Source organism: Oncorhynchus tshawytscha, linkage group LG16 (assembly GCF_018296145.1).
Source record: "Oncorhynchus tshawytscha isolate Ot180627B linkage group LG16, Otsh_v2.0, whole genome shotgun sequence".
In the NCBI taxonomy this organism is placed as follows: domain Eukaryota; kingdom Metazoa; phylum Chordata; class Actinopteri; order Salmoniformes; family Salmonidae; genus Oncorhynchus; species Oncorhynchus tshawytscha.
This window is the reverse complement of record NC_056444.1, coordinates 16479761-16496083: the sequence shown is the minus strand read 5'-3', so window position 1 is coordinate 16496083 and position 16323 is coordinate 16479761. Positions and strand designations below refer to the sequence as shown.

At 43.4% G+C, this 16323-nt stretch overlaps 1 protein-coding gene across 1 annotated transcript in view; it reads right to left on the bottom strand.

Annotated features, from left to right (window-relative positions):
- Window positions 1-16323, bottom strand: part of LOC112216488 (vascular endothelial growth factor receptor 1-like) — a 99242-nt gene that overhangs the window by 4091 nt on the left and 78828 nt on the right. The window contains 20 exon segments of the mRNA XM_042298638.1: window positions 145-267; window positions 452-588; window positions 848-963; window positions 1092-1245; window positions 2238-2348; window positions 2489-2593; window positions 2727-2859; window positions 3234-3346; window positions 3733-3926; window positions 5233-5341; window positions 5434-5531; window positions 5645-5822; window positions 6026-6164; window positions 6307-6437; window positions 6539-6684; window positions 6844-6970; window positions 7247-7371; window positions 7502-7650; window positions 14141-14232; window positions 14636-14677. Of these exon segments, the coding sequence (XP_042154572.1) occupies window positions 145-267; window positions 452-588; window positions 848-963; window positions 1092-1245; window positions 2238-2348; window positions 2489-2593; window positions 2727-2859; window positions 3234-3346; window positions 3733-3926; window positions 5233-5341; window positions 5434-5531; window positions 5645-5822; window positions 6026-6164; window positions 6307-6437; window positions 6539-6684; window positions 6844-6970; window positions 7247-7371; window positions 7502-7650; window positions 14141-14232; window positions 14636-14677 (2522 nt within the window).

The following is a 16323-nucleotide window of genomic DNA, read 5'->3' as shown; positions in this document are numbered from 1 at the left end:
TGAGCTAATATTCTATAAGAGGAACAGGAGCTCAAGCAGTTGAAAATTGAAGGCGACGATATTCAGCTCCGGTGAACTCCTGCCCAAGTCAAGCACTGCTAACTAGTGACGACCGAAACACTCCCTCCTGTCTATAGTCCTTACATTTCCTCTCACTACGTAGTTGGAGTCATTGTCGATGTCCCGGGCCAGTCCAAAGTCCCCGATCTTTACTAGTCCACCCTGAGTCACCAACACGTTCCTGGCAGCAAGGTCCCGATGGATACACTGGAGACAGATACACACACCGAGGACACAGAGAGGGTGTGACGATGTCGGGTACAGGCCAGGGAGTATTAAGATTTATTGCAGTGAGCGTAGCTTTGTATAATTCAGGGGGGACATGGTGAAGTGAATATGGTGCCATGTGTAGTGTGTAGTTTGCAGTGGCCAGTATTGTTGCTCCACATACGTGTTTGGAGGACAGGAAGTCCATGCCCTTGGCCACCTGATAGGAGAAGCTGAGCAGGTCGTCGTAGGTCAGCGCCTCCTCCTCCTCTTCCTCCTCCTCCTCCTGCAGCTCATTTAACTCCTCATACATCCCTGGACCTGAGGATCAACAGTGATCAACAGGGATCAACAGTGATCAACAGGGATCAGCTGGGATCAACAGTGATCAACAGGGATCAACAGGGATTAGCTGGGATCAACAGGGATTAGCTGGGATCAACAGGGATCAGCTGGGATCAACAGGGATCGACAGAATCCACTGGACAGCAGTGGGGAGAACCTACAGACATTTTAAGTAAGTAAGCAAGCCTATTTCTTAATTTGTGTGTGTGTGTGTGTGTGTCTACCCCACACTGACCATCAGAGGTGTTCATGGGAGAAGAGTTGAGGCTGATCAGGGCGATGCTCTCTTGCCCTCTAGTGGTGGTGGGGGACATGGGGATGTATATGCTGTCCACTGGCCTCTGGAACTCACTAAGAAGAACACAGACCAACATTAGCACATTAACCCTCACAATCATACCCCTACTTCACCATGAGAGTAGCCTACAATCCCGTTTCTGAATTAAACTAAACCTTGACACCCCTACATTAACCCCAACCTGGAGCTCCTCTTGGGCAGGTTGTGGTAAAGTCTGCTGAAGCGGTCCCTGGTGAAGGCGTCGGTCAGAGACTTGTGGTAGAGCTCTCTGTTGTTCTTCAGGTAGTTCAGCAGGTCCCCGTTACGGCAGTACTGAAATATCAGGTACGTGGGCCCTGTCAGAGTCACACAGTGTCAGAGTCACACACAGTCACAGAGCCACACAGAGCCACACACAGTCACAGAGCCACACACAGTCACAGAGTCACACACAGTCACAGAGCCACACACAGTCACAGAGTCACACACAGTCACAGAGCCAGAGTCACACAGTCACAGATCCACACACAGTCACAGATCCACACACAGTCACAGAGTCACACACAGTCACAGAGCCACACACAGTCACAGAGTCACACACAGTCACAGAGCCACACACACAGTCACAGATCCACACAGTCACAGATCCACACACAGTCACAGTCACACACAGTCACAGATCCACACACAGTCACAGAGTCACACACAGTCACAGAGCCACACACAGTCACAGTCACAGATCCACACACAGTCACAGATCCACACACAGTCACAGAGTCACACACAGTCACATAGCCACACACACAGTCACAGATCCACACACAGTCACAGATCCACACACAGTCACAGAGTCACACACAGTCACATAGCCACACACACAGTCACAGATCCACACACAGTCACAGTCACAGATCCACACACAGTCACAGATCCACACACAGTCACAGAGCCACACAGTCACACACAGTCACAGAGTCACACACAGGCACAGAGCCACACACACAGTCACAGATCCACACACAGTCACAGATCCACACACAGTCACAGATCCACACACAGTCACAGATCCACACACAGTCACAGAGCCACACACACAGTCACAGATACACACACAGTCACAGATCCACACACAGTCACAGATCCACACACAGTCACAGAGCCACACAGTCACACACCACAGTCACAGAGTCACACACATTCACAGAGCCACACACACAGTCACAGATCCACACACAGTCACAGAGCCACACACACAGTCACAGATCCACACACAGTCACAGATCCACACACAGTCACAGAGTCACACAGTCACACAGCCAATCACAGAGCCTGTGATTGGCTGTCGTACCTGAGCCAGTGCATGCCCCCAGCAGGTTGACGATGTTGGCATGCTGTCCGATGTGAGTCAGCATCTTCAGCTCTGACATCAGAGCCTCCTTCTCTACTGTCTCATGCTTCTCTGCATGGGCAAACGTTACCACTCAACAATGACCTGAGAGACTTCACTGGTGCAGGGTACAATAGTATGACAAAAGTCTCTTCAGCAAACACCAACACTTAGCCAGCAGGGTAAAACATCACACAGGTAAAACCCTGTACCTTTCAGCATCTTGACAGCCACCTGCAGGGAGACTCCCGGCTTGCTGATGCCGTAGGCTGTAGCCTGAAGCACCATGCCAAAGGCCCCAGAGCCCAGCTCCTTCCCTGGGGAGAAAGACCACAACAGCACAGGGTTGGTGGGAATACTATTGGTGAGGCTGGCTGTACTGGAGACTAGAGATTCCCAAGTAGATGGGTCAGGCTACGTCATTCCACTGGTACATCTCCCCAGTCGTACCCAGCTCCAGGTTCTCTCTGGGGAACTCCCATTTCTGGTCATACTGGAAGTCTTTGAAGTTGATGTAGATGTAGTCGTTGTCATTAGGCCCAACCATCTGGATCATCTGCAGCTGACTCTGGTACTGGGGTTTCTACACAGGAAATATCAGGAAGGTGTGTGACAAAGAGGGTGCATGTGTGTGTGTGTGTGTGTGTGTGTGTGTGTGTGTATGTGTGTGTATGTGTGTGTGTGTATGTGTGTGTGTGTGTGTGTATGTGTGTGTGTGTATGTGTGTGTGTGTGTGTGTGTGTGTGTGTGTGTGTGTGTGTGTGTGTGTGTGTGTGTGTGTGTGTGTGTGTGTGTGTGTAAAAAAAATAAAAAAAATAAAAATCAAATTTATTTATATAGCCCTTCGTACATCAGCTGATATCTCAAAGTGCTGTACAGAAACCCAGCCTAAAACCCCAAACAGCAAGCAATGCAGGTGTAGAAGCACGGTGGCTAGGAATGTGAGTGTGTGAGTACCTTCTTCCTGATGAAGTAGAGCAGCGCCAGGCTGACCAGCATCAAAGCCAGGAACAGGACCAGACTGGACACTTTCAGGAGGAGTTGAGATGAGGCTGGTGGAACAGATTTAACTAATAGAAAGGGGAGGAAGGGAAGCGCTACTAAGATACACAACAGTACATTTTGGTAGACAGAAGGTGCTCTTTGGTAAAAGGGGTGAATTGGTCCTCAAAAAGAAAGGAGGACCAAGGCTCTCTTCATATAATGAATTAAAATGCCTTTATTTGTATGGCATGTTCAATAGAAACAACGTTTTAAAAATCATACAAATAAATGCATTTTAATGAATTATATGAAGAGTGCCTTGGTCCACCTTTCGTTTAGATATAACTAATGTCTGACTATAGCGATGCCAATACTGTGACCAATTCTGTTGCACACTGGGACAACCATTATAAACGTATTTAAAGTTGTCAATTATTTTCTGAGGACACATTTTTCCTGAACGACCACTTACATTGTATGTTGAACAGTGTCTCACTGCAGTGAGACTGTGAGTGGACAGAGTTTGTGATGCAGCACTTGACAAAGTCCCCCACCTCCGTACTGTCCCGGGTACTGAGGATCCTCTTATGACAGAACTGGTCTGAGTCAGAGAGCTTCGGGGGTGGGGCAGGGATCTCCTTCCAGGCTGCAGACTCTGACTGACAGCTGGCAAAGAGCACAGGTTAACACACACAGGTTAACACACACAGGTTAACATACACAGGTTGACAGACACAGGTTAACAGACACAGGTTGACAGTCACAGGTTAACAGACACAGGTTGACAGACACAGGTTAACAAACACAGGTTGACAGACACAGGTTAACAGACACAGGTTAATACACACAGGTTAACAGACACAGGTTAACACACACAGGTTAACAGACACAGGTTAACACACACAGGTTGACAGACACAGGTTAACACACACAGGTTAACACACACAGGTTAATACACACAGGTCAACAGACACAGGTTAACAAACACAGGTTGACAGACACAGGTTATCAAACACAGGTTGACAGACACAGGTTAACAGACACAGGTTAACAGACACAGGTTAACACACACAGGTTAACAGACACAGGTTAACACACACAGGTCAACAGACACAGGTTAACACACACAGGTTAACAAACACAGGTTGACAGACACAGGTTATCAAACACAGGTTGACAGACACAGGTTAACAGACACAGGTTGACAGACACAGGTTAACAAACACAGGTTGACAGACACAGGTTAACACACACAGGTTAACACACACAGGTTAACAAACACAGGTTAACAGACACAGGTTAACAAACACAGGTTAACACACACAGGTTAACAAACACAGGTTAACATACACAGGTTGACAGACACAGGTTAACAGACACAGGTTAACATACCCAGGTTAACAAACACAGGTTGACAGACACAGGTTAACAGACACAGGTTAACACACACAGGTTAACATACACAGGTTGACAGACACAGGTTAACAGACACATGTTAACAGACACAGGTTAACAGACACATGTTAACAGACACAGGTTAATACACACAGGTTAACAGACACAGGTTAACAGACACATGTTAACAAACACAGGTTAACAGACACAGGTTAATACACACAGGTTAACAGACACAGGTTAACTGACACAGGTTAAAGATAGATTGCCAAGTAGGGGGAAACAGCGCCCCCGTCCGCCCCAAGGCCGTTGTTATTCCGAAGCAGAGGTGGGGAGCATTGAGCGTCAGGGTAAAAACATGTGATTGCATCAGCAGGCAGTTAAGTAGGGTTGCAGGAACAGTCACGTATGCTCTTTTACACAACAGTTTCGTTTAACAGCAAGGATAAACTGATATCATGATATGCCCTGCTCCTATCGATATAATTTGATATCGTTATCATATTAAATGATCGATATTGGTGCCTACCAAAACAGAGCTGAATCCTAACATTAGAAACTGACCTAGATCTAATACCTGTCATTGGTCAAAGAGCAGGAGCTCCAGGTGAGGTTGAAGGGAAGGGGGGTGTTGGTCTCACAGGTTATATTGTCTCCATTCTGTAAGAGACTGGGGGTGGATGTACCTGAGAGACAGAGGACAAGGACAGGTGTCTTACTGAGGAGTCATGCACACAATCACACATCTTATCTATCTGGGGAATCGGCTGTCATTCACCTGCCACACACAGAGAGAGGGTCTGTGTGAGGTTCAGCTCCCCAGCCTCCAGGTGTAACTGATACTCTCCTGGCTCTGTGTTACACAACTCCAGAGTCCTGGGGAGAAAGGGAGAGATGATGAAACCACAGGGAATCATATATAGTATCCACATCAAACCTCATCAAACTACTGTACATAAACATAACTAACTACATCTGACGTTCTCTACCTGCTCTTCCAGAGCCGTGTGGGCTCAGGGCACTGGGTCTGTCTGCTGTCCGGGCCCAGCCAATGGCAGCGTAGGAGAGGGTGTGAGGAGACCAGGGCCCGCAGACAGAACCCTGGCTTCTCCTGGGCTGAGATGGTACTGCTCTCATTCAACTGGTCGATGGAAATGAAGCCCTTCTCTGAGGACACACAACACATGGAATCACATGTAGATGACATTTTGGGCAAAAACATGCAGGCAGGTGGTGATAAAGAGAGAATCACAACAAGAATGTGTCTGAGAGATTAGTAAAGACCAAGTACAGATAGACATTTAAAAGGGAATGTTTGACTGAAAACAAAGGTAACGAGGAGGATTCAGTGTTGTAGCCTATAAACTGACCCAGGACCTGGACATGGGTGGATTTGACCTTGTTCTTGTTGCCTCGGCATGTATAGATTCCACTGTGGTTCACTGTCACCGACTCAATGAACAGGTAGGTCATATATATTTCTTTATATGTGAGTTGATATATGGAGACCTGGAGGAAAATATGGTATGCTGCATTACATTACATGAAAACAGTGAGGAAGTCGTGATGGGGAAGGTGGGAGGGGTTTCAGCAGAGAGAAGAGAAGGCTGATAAAACGTGAAAAAAAGATTGTCAGATTGATAAATCTTACTTGTCTCGGGTTGTCAGGCAGCCACTGTGCGGTGCTGTTCTCTTTCTGCCGACAGCTGAGCAGCAGGGGCTGCCCAGGACTCACAGTGATCTCTGGAGCCTCATCATCCTCATCACTGGCACGGTCCAGATCTGAGGCACACACAGAAAAACACATATGGCCAAGCTCACGCTATAGTGTACTGTAAATGTAATATTGTAATTTGATGACTTTTGTTCAACGGTTAACTTACCGTAATCATATAGTTGAGAACACGCCTCTCCCTGAGAATTGCTAGCACAGCACATAACTGTTGTCCTGTAGTAATTTTTACTTTTCTCTTTGTTGTTAGCCCTCTCTTTGATCGTGGAGGGAATGTCTGTCCCATCATTACCCTTTCTGTTGGAACGGAGGAGAAATTAAACGATGGTACGGCTGCTATTGATGGCTGAGATTAAAATCATGTATAGCCATTGCTTTATAAAACTTTAAAGCAATACCCTGAAAATAATTATTTTGGATTCTATACATTTTCATTGAAATCTGGTGAGACCGTACCCAGTCTTGTCAAGGTTGTTGAACCATTTGATCTTGGGCTTAGGGTTTCCCTCTGAAGAACACTGATAGTCTGGTAAGAAGCCTCTTTTCCCAGGGATAAATTTCAGGTGTGGTTTTGTGGGAAGTCCTAGATAGGTGGATTGAGCCGTAGCTATGAATTTTGCATCAAACATAATTTCAATGTGGTTCAGAATCAATATGGTGCTATAGATTCAACTCTGATACAAGACATGAATATGGTGTAGATCAGAATATGATTTCAAATGATTGTGTGGTTAGGAACATAACTTTTGATAATAATTTTGTAGCAATGGAGAGGATGCTGTGAATATGGTTTCGGGTAGTCTGAGGAGGTTTGAGGTCCAAAAGAGCTAGAGTATTGGGTCATGTGGCTGTCACTCACTTAGCAGAGGTATGACCAGTAGAGAGAGGGTCAGAGAGGAGTTGATCCCGCCTCTCTCACAGCTGAATGTGTACTCTCCAGAATCACTCACATGTGTCTGTAGTATGGTCAAGGAATAGCCCCTACTGTTGGCAGGGCAAACAACTACAGATGAAGACAACAGGGAGGCAATAGTACACCCCTATGGATGCAATAACAATACAATAACACAGTGGCTTTGAGGCACCAGGTAAAACAACAAACACACACACACACCTTTTTGGGTCAGCTCCATGGCTCCAGCTGCAGACAGGGTCTCCTGGGAGGCTCTGCATGGTGATCAGGAGCCTCTGTCCAGCAGGGACCTCTAGTCTGGTAGGACCAGAACCATTCAGATGGGTTTCAGACAGAGTACACAACCGTCCCTGGAACACAGAACAACATGTCACCATGTCAGGGAGAGAGAGAGTCAGAGAGGAAGACCAGCTCTAAAATGATGTGGCTTTTGAAGGTAAATAGAAATCACTATTCAGAATATTCATTAAGTAATTCCGTCACAAAGGTCAGATAATCACCAAACTTTGCACCAGAAGCCCTACCAGAATGTCAATTGTACATTCAGTTGAATTTCTATTTAAATAGCAGTTCTGCTTTTTCTCTTTGACTTGGTCACATTTAAAGGATTGCATCTATAAGCATGTGTTCTGAAAACGTGTTACACTGTGTATTACAGGAACAGAGCCTTCAGAAAGTATTCACACCCCTTGACTTTTTCCACATTTTGTTGTGTTACAGTCTGAATTTGACATGGATTCAACTGAGATTTTGGCTCACTGGCCTACACACAATACCCCATAATGTCAAAGTGGAATTAGGTTATCATTTTTTTAAACAAATTGATTAAAAATGAAAAATGAAATCCCATGAGTCAATAAGTATTCAACCCCTTTATTACGGCAAGCCTAAATAAGTCAGGAGTAAAACATTGCTTAATTTCACCATGAATGGTGACTTTAAAACTGTTACAGAGTTTAATGTCTGTGACAGAAGAAAACTGAGGATGGATCAACAACATTGTAGTCACTCCTTTAGTCCTCCCGAGTCACGCAGTGGTCTAAGGCACTGCATCTCAGTGCAATATGCGTCACTACAGTCCCTGGTTCAATTCCAGAATGTATCACATCAGGCTGTGATTGGGAGTCCCATAGGGCAGCGCACAATTGGCCCAGCGTCGTCAGGGTTTGGGCCAGGGTAGGCCGTCATTGTAAATGTCCTTCACCTATCAGCAAGACAATAACCTAAAACACAAGGCCAAATATACACTGGAGTTTCTTACCAAGATGACATTGAATATTCCAAAATGTGGAATAAGTCAAGGGGTATGAATACTTTCTGAAGGAACTGAAGGCTAGTAGGTGTGGTGCTATATCACCAGTACTACCTATGAGTTTCTACCTTCCTCTCTTATACATTTTTATTATTTTGACCTTTTTGAGGTCAGAGTCTTCTTTTCAGAGTTATGTTATTAAGGCAGCAGAATTTCGTTTTTATTATCCTCTAAAAAATTCACAAGATTCTTCAAGAACACAATACAACAACAAAATGATCAGAGCAATTCTGCATCCTTCTGCAATGCAATGTGAAATGGCATTATGCTACACAGCCTATAGACCTGCCATCAGAAAAATACAGAACATAAATAAAGGTTTACTGTTTGTGAGGTTGATCTCAAAAGGGCACTGTAAATGTACAGTGACTCAAAATACTGTAATTATAATACAGCTGTGTTACAGTAATGATTGCAGTAATAATACAGTAATAAATCTGTATACAGTAATAATACTGTAAAATCATATTACAGCATCCCTGCTGTATTGTAAAATTCCAGTATTAAGCTGGCAACTTTACTGCCAGTACAATGCTGTACATTTCAAGGGGAAAGTTTACAGTGTGGGAATTCCGGAAGCACATTCCCGCCACCCTCATTTCTTTCAAAAAATGTTGATATTATCTCAACATTTTGAGATACTATCAACGACCAAAAAATATATAGATCATACATATATGTTGTTTCTTCATTTATGGCATTGTGTGGCAAATTCCATCTGTCCACGTTGCAGAGATCAGCACAGCTGGGCCGCCGGAAAACGTGTGGTGATCGATCTGGCATTTGCCCCAGCGCTTTTGATTTGGTTTAATACAAAATATTGATGCAAAAGCATTGAAAGGAGGGACAAAGTACTGCTGTTTAGACTGATTTTGCCTCATGATTTGTCAACTCGTGCACAATTAATCTGTGCTTCAATCTGGTCAACTGTAGCCTACTGATAACAACCACAGCTGCAGGAAGCCTAGAGAAGCCTATGCCCTCTAAACCCATCTGGGCCAGGGGAAACGAAACGCTAATGTCATGTATTTACAGCCTAAGCTATGTCTTTATAGCCTAAAATAGGCCACATTTAATATCTTTATTTTTCATAAAAGTGTTTTGTTAAAAAGAGCATTTATCTATAGGTACATCAAGAGGCACATGCACATCATCCTGGAGCAAAGAGTTGTTTAAAGAGTTCTCCATGGAGATGGAGATGGACACATTCTCTAGGCATTGTTTCAGAGACCTTGCCATCACGTATCCTGAAAATGTGAAAAAGTCCATCCCCAGAGACTCTGAGGGAAGACTTCATCCTAAAAATGAACAAGGAAAGAAAGGAGACCTGTTCTACACATTTTATCATTGGCACACTGCTCCAACAATTAACTTCAAATGTCATAAAACAGAAAAATTAGGCAACTGTACATTGATTCCACCCCCAAATGTAACATTAATATTTATAATACTGGCACTGTGAAGGTTCAAGGTTCAGAGGCCAGTCTGGATCAATGTGTCCATTACTTGGACCAAATAAGAAGGAGCTACATGAGCTAAGGCAGGAATTTCTCAGCTACTACCATCCACTCTACAAACAGTCCCATAAAAAACACAGGACCAAACCAACAGCTGAATCAGAACCCACCCACCCATCCACCAACCAACCAAACCAACCAATGCACCAACCCAGCTGACCCCCTCCATCCCCATCTCACAGCCTGTAATTACTCACATCCCTCCTGCCATCCTCCATAGACCTGACGAGAAACCAGACATTATACTAGTGATAGACACCAATGTAATGTTTATATCAGAGAAAAAACTTATACCAAATAAAAAAGTGGAAAAGTTATACTGCCCCACAACAGAGGGAGCTATGGAGCTCTTGACTGTGGCCCAGCTTGGCTCCCCTAGCCATATCATCATTCCCCTTGGGATCAATGACCTGCGAGCCTAACAAGAGAGGGTGGCCACATCACTAAGGGGAGTGATGGAGAGGGCCTCCACCATCTTCCCTGTTGCAAAGATTGTAATATCTAACCTGCTCCAGAGGAGAGATTTTCATCCTGCCACCATCCAGAGGGTAAATGCCAGCCTCTCTCAGGACTGTGTGCTATGGCCCATCATACACCTGGCCCACCATCCCACCCTCAGCCTGGACTGTCTTTACGACAATGTAGACCTGTACAAAGAGACAGTCCCCACCTTCGTTAAAGGATGTTGCTCCGGGTGGCCAGTCCACCTCACCTGACAGGAACAACAGACCAGTCATCAACTCCCTGAGACAAATCAGACGCTCCTTTAGAACTACGTCTGGTGGTGCCTCACAGAGACTGGAGAACAGCCAGCAACACTGCCCGCCACACCACGCTCCACCACTTCTCTACCAGGAACTGCATGCAGATACACTGAACTATGCCATACTGCCTTCCACACCTACCTCTTCAATTTCCCCTAGATGTGTCCATAAACCAGAATACACATTTATTTGTTGCTGGGATTTACCTCCCCCTGTTGCCATGGTGGATGCTATTAGCGCTATATCTGAGTGTTTAACACCTTTTTTGTCCTCGCAGTTGGTCATTTTAAGGGTTTTGAATCTGGATTGGCTTCCCTCTGCCTCAGATCATTTTAAGAGTATATGCATAGATTTTAATCTGACTCAATTGATCTCAAAACCCACACAGCTAAATGTGAAAGCCCTATTTATTCCTCTGGCAGATAAAGATGCCTCTTTTAAACTATTTAGAGTCAAAGATAGATCTAACCCTTGGTTTTCTTTGGAGCTATCTGAGCTCATTCAGATGAGAAATCAGGCCTGGGCCAAAGCAAGAAAAACTGACTCTGTAGCGGACTGGCAATCTTTCAGACAATTGAGATAACTGAGATACAGATGTACTATCTCCATTTATTTCCCTCACCAACTTTAAACATCAGCTATCTGAGCAGCTAACTGATCGCTGCAGCTGTACATAGTCCATCTGTAAATAGCCAACCCAATCTACCTACCTCATCCCCATACTGTTTTTATTATTTTTATTATTTACTTTTCTGCTCTTTTGCACACCAGTATCTCTACTTGCACATCATCATCTGCTCATTTATCACTGCAGTGTTAATCTGCTAAATTGTAATTATTCGCTCCTATTGGCCTATTTATTGCCTACCTCCTCATGCCTTTTGCACACACTGTATATAGACTTTATTTTTTTCCCTACTGTGTCATTGACTTGTTTATTGTGTTATTGGCTTGTTTATTGTTTACTCCATGTGTAACTCTGTGTTGTTGTCTGTGTCACACTGTTTGCTTTATCTTGGCCAGGTCGCAGTTGTAAATGAGAACTTGTTTTCAACTAGCCTACCTGGTTAAATAAAGGTGAAATAAATAAAATAAAAAAATAAAATTAAGAAAGCTAGATCAAGCTCATTTTAAAACTCTATCTCTGACTCTGCTGGTGATCCTTATACATTTTGGAAAACTGAAAATGCACTGAAGCGTAGAAATTGCTCTTCTTCCCTGCATAAGCAAGTTCTGTTTGACTCTGGCATCATAACTGAGAAGAATGGGATAAGTGATGCTTTTAATTATAATTTTACCTCTGCAAGCTTTTTATTTGAGAGAGATGGTGGTTTAATTGACCCTGGTCAGTCAATCGACTGCTCTTCCCTCCGCCAGCCTCTAGCTGACCCGACGGTTAACCCCTCAACTTCTAGTGAATCTTTGTTTTCATATTAACAATTTACTATCTGTGATGTGCTTGATGCCTTGCTTAAGATTGATGTAAAAAAAAAAATCCACTGGGGCTGATATGCTTGATCCAGTTTTGCTGCAGCTCTCTGCCCCCCTGATTGCTGAATCATGAACTCATATTTTTACCTAATGATTAAATCTGGTACTATCCCCAAGGTTTGGAAGGCAGCCCATGCCCAGCCCCTTCACAAAGGTGGTGACCCTTGTGACCTAAATAATGACTGCCCTATTTCTAAACTTTCTTGCCTAACTAAAATATTATAATCGTTGACAAATTCTCTGCTAAGATCTTTCTTATCTTTGAAATGTATTCTAAATGTACATCAGTAAGGTTTTAGAATAGGTCATAGCACTATCTCTGCTGCATCCCTAGTTATAAATGATGTGGTTAACTGTATGGATAAAAGGCAACATTGTGCTGCCCCCTTCATTGACCTATCAAAGGCTTTCCTCAATTAGCCTAGACCAGACTGCATATAACTGGTTTAAAAATGACTTGACAGATAGAACTCAACGTGTTCCTACTGATGGTATTAAATCGGGTTTCCTGGATATTACGAAAGGTGTTCTGCAGGGGTTGATTCTAGGTCCTGTACTTCTTACTGTTTACATTAACAATGTTGACTGGTTTGAAAATAATTGTCACCTGCACTACTTGTATGCTGATGATACTGTTGCGTATGCTATCTGCCTTCATTGAACCACAAAAAAAATATATTGACCTGAATTTAGTATTGAATGCATATAGAGACTACTGAGTTAGGTAAATCCGTTATTCTGCACCAAATTTGTGGAACAATCTTTAATGTGATGTTTTGTTGCCTCTGGGGAAATTCAGAAGGCTGATTGAGGACCTTATTAACGATGAATGGGCTTGTTTTTTATGCCCACGTTTTTCTTTCTGTTTGCATTTTGTATTTATATTTTAAAATGTGTATTTGATGTAATTACTGGAATTCATGGTTACTAATAATAATGAATGGCTGTAATGGGCTTCCATTATTAAATGTTTATTACACAGGAACTGAACGAAGGACACAGGTATTTCTTTACTGTCCGTGACATACACTGAGTGTACAAAACATTAGGAACATCATCCGAATATTGAGTTGCACCCCGTTGTATCCTCAGAACAGCCTCATTTCGTCAGGCCACGGACTCTACGAGGTGTCGAAAGTGTTCCACAGGGATGCTGGCCCATGTTGACTCCAATGCGTCTCACAGTTTTGTCAAGTTGGCTGGATGTCCTTCGGGTGGTGGACCATTCTTGATACACACAGGAAACTGTTGAGCATGAAAAACTCAACAGCTTTGCAGTACTTGACACTCAAACCCGTGAGCCTGGCACCTACTACCATACCCCGTTCAAAAGCACTTAAATATTTTGCCTTGCCCATTCACCCTCTGGACGGCACTCATACACAACCTATACCTTAATAATTTTCTCAAGGATTAAAAATCCTTATTTAACCCACCTCCTCTCCTTCATCTACACCGATTGAAGTGGATTTAACAAGTGACATCAATAAGGGGTCATAGCTTTCACCTGGATTCACCTGGTCAGTTTGTAATGGAAAGAGCAGGTGTTCCTAATGTTTTGTGCACTCAGTGTATATTCCCGCAACAGTCACCGGTTGCAGCTCGCCCACTCTCCTTTCTCGTCCCTGGCTAATTTCCTTGAACAACTGTTTGAAAACCTGGATGAGGCCAAAACTTGATGTGCCATAGGTTTAGAGTGGGTGACCGGTCAGTTTGGTCAATTATAATCCCACGGATGCACAGTTTAGCCACCTACCTCCAGGCTGGTGATACAGTGCGCTCGAGGTGAGTCTCCCTGAGGCTGCGACGCGTTTCCATCACAACGGGCGAACAGCAACAGGAGCGCAGCTGGAGAGAGAACAAGATCAGCGAAACGCAAGAGTTTCTAACAGCTAATCAACACGAAGAATCATCAACTTGTTGTAATGTTTTTCTTTCAGATAAAGACAAAAAATACAGCTTTTGATGCATTAAAAAAATACAAAATTATGCGCAGCAGGTGGGTGATAGGTCTATTGGGGAAATTGGGACTATGGGAAAGTATCAAATTCAGCATATAGTGTTGTGCAACATAGAATATAAAACGTAGTTTGAGAATATATAGGCTGGGATTGTTATTTTAGGGTTATCGAATAAAACAGTCGTTGCACATAAGACAAAAAAATGTAAATAACGCGAATAGAGACAATAATATTCAATTGATTATTTTTGGAATTAAAAACGTTGATTATTGATTATTTTAATAACTCACCGATGAGAACTCTGCTATTTCCCTTCACTGGCATTGGTGTTCAACGTGTGTCTCTTTTTTTTCACAATGAGAAGCTCTCGAGAGTGATGCCCCAAGAAGGTATCTTTTATGTGTGACGTTTGATCTGCGGTTCTTTTTTCAGAGACTTATTTGGTACTTGAAGGTCCATGACGTTATCACAGTAACTTTGAATGTCAGGCCACGAAAATTGCGATGGTTGACTTTGAACAAATATATACACTACATGACCAAAGGTATGTGGACACATCTCATTCCAAAATCCTGGGCATTAACATTGAGTTGGTCCCCTATAACAGCCTCCACTCTTCTGGGAAAGCTTTCTACTAGATGTTCAAACATTTCTGCATGGAGTTGCTTCCATTCAGCCATAAAAGCATTAGTGAGGTCGGGCACTGATGTTGGGTGATTAGGCCTGGCTCACTGTTGCAACTTGGTAGTGAGTGTTGTAACCGAGGACAGACAATTTTTACACGCTAAGTGCTTCAGCACTCTGCAGTCCTGTTCTGTGAGCGTGTGTGGCCTACCACTTCAGGGCTGAGCCATTGCTGCTCCTAGACATTTCCACTTCCTAATAACAACACTTATTTGTTGAAGGTTGCATTCTATGACGTTGCCACGTTGAAAGTCTCTGAGGGCTTCAAGTAAGGCCATTCTACTGCCAAAGTTTGTCTGTGGAGATTGCATGGCTGTGTGCTGTCAGCAACTGGTGTGGCAACTGGTGTGGCTGAAATAGCCGAATCCACTCATTTACTTTTGTATATTTAGTGTATATTGTCACACCAGATAGGTGCAGTGAAATGTGTAGTTTTACAGGGTAGTAGTACGGCAACAAATTAGATTAAGTGGATCAAAACTGGAACAAATTAGGTTAAGTGCATATTGACAGACTTTTCACATTGTCGGCTCAGGTATTCAAACCAGCAACCTTTCGGTTTCTGGCCCAATGCTGGGCTCCAGAGTGGCACAGCGGTCTAAGGCACTGCATCTCAGTGCTAGAGGCATCGCTACAGACCATGGTTCGATTCCAGGCTGTATCACCACAGGCCGTGATTGGGAGGCCCATAGGGCAGCGCACAATTGTCCCAGTGTCGTCCTGGTTAGGGTTTGGCTGGGGTAGGCCATCACTGTAAATAAGAATAGGGTTTTAACTGACTTGCCTAGTTAAATAAAGGTTAAATAAAAAATGTATTCAAAAAACACTCTAACTGCCAGACTACCTGGTGATGAACTAGAGCCCATAGGCCCTAATGTAATAACCGCTTACTTATTATATAGCAATATTTCTAATAACCTAATAAAATGAAACCAAATGTATATAAAATATCCCACATATTTATTTAGTCTGAAATATTCTCACATTTTCATTTGATTGATAATAATATTATTGTAGGACCATAGATATTTTACTTTACAGAAATGTCTTTATCAAGTGATTACGAGTAATCCAATGACTGGTGAAATGTCAAAGGGAAAAGGAATACTGTGTAGTGCCTGCTACAATGTAACAAACAGCCCTAAATGTTGGCTTGCTACAATGTGACATGACATTTAGCCTTTTCTGTGACATCAGTGATTTACTACATCACAGAGGTTTAGTATCACACGTCACTTGCACTTTCATGACTGCATATTCTATACAACGATTGGGTATGGTGACAAACTAACAT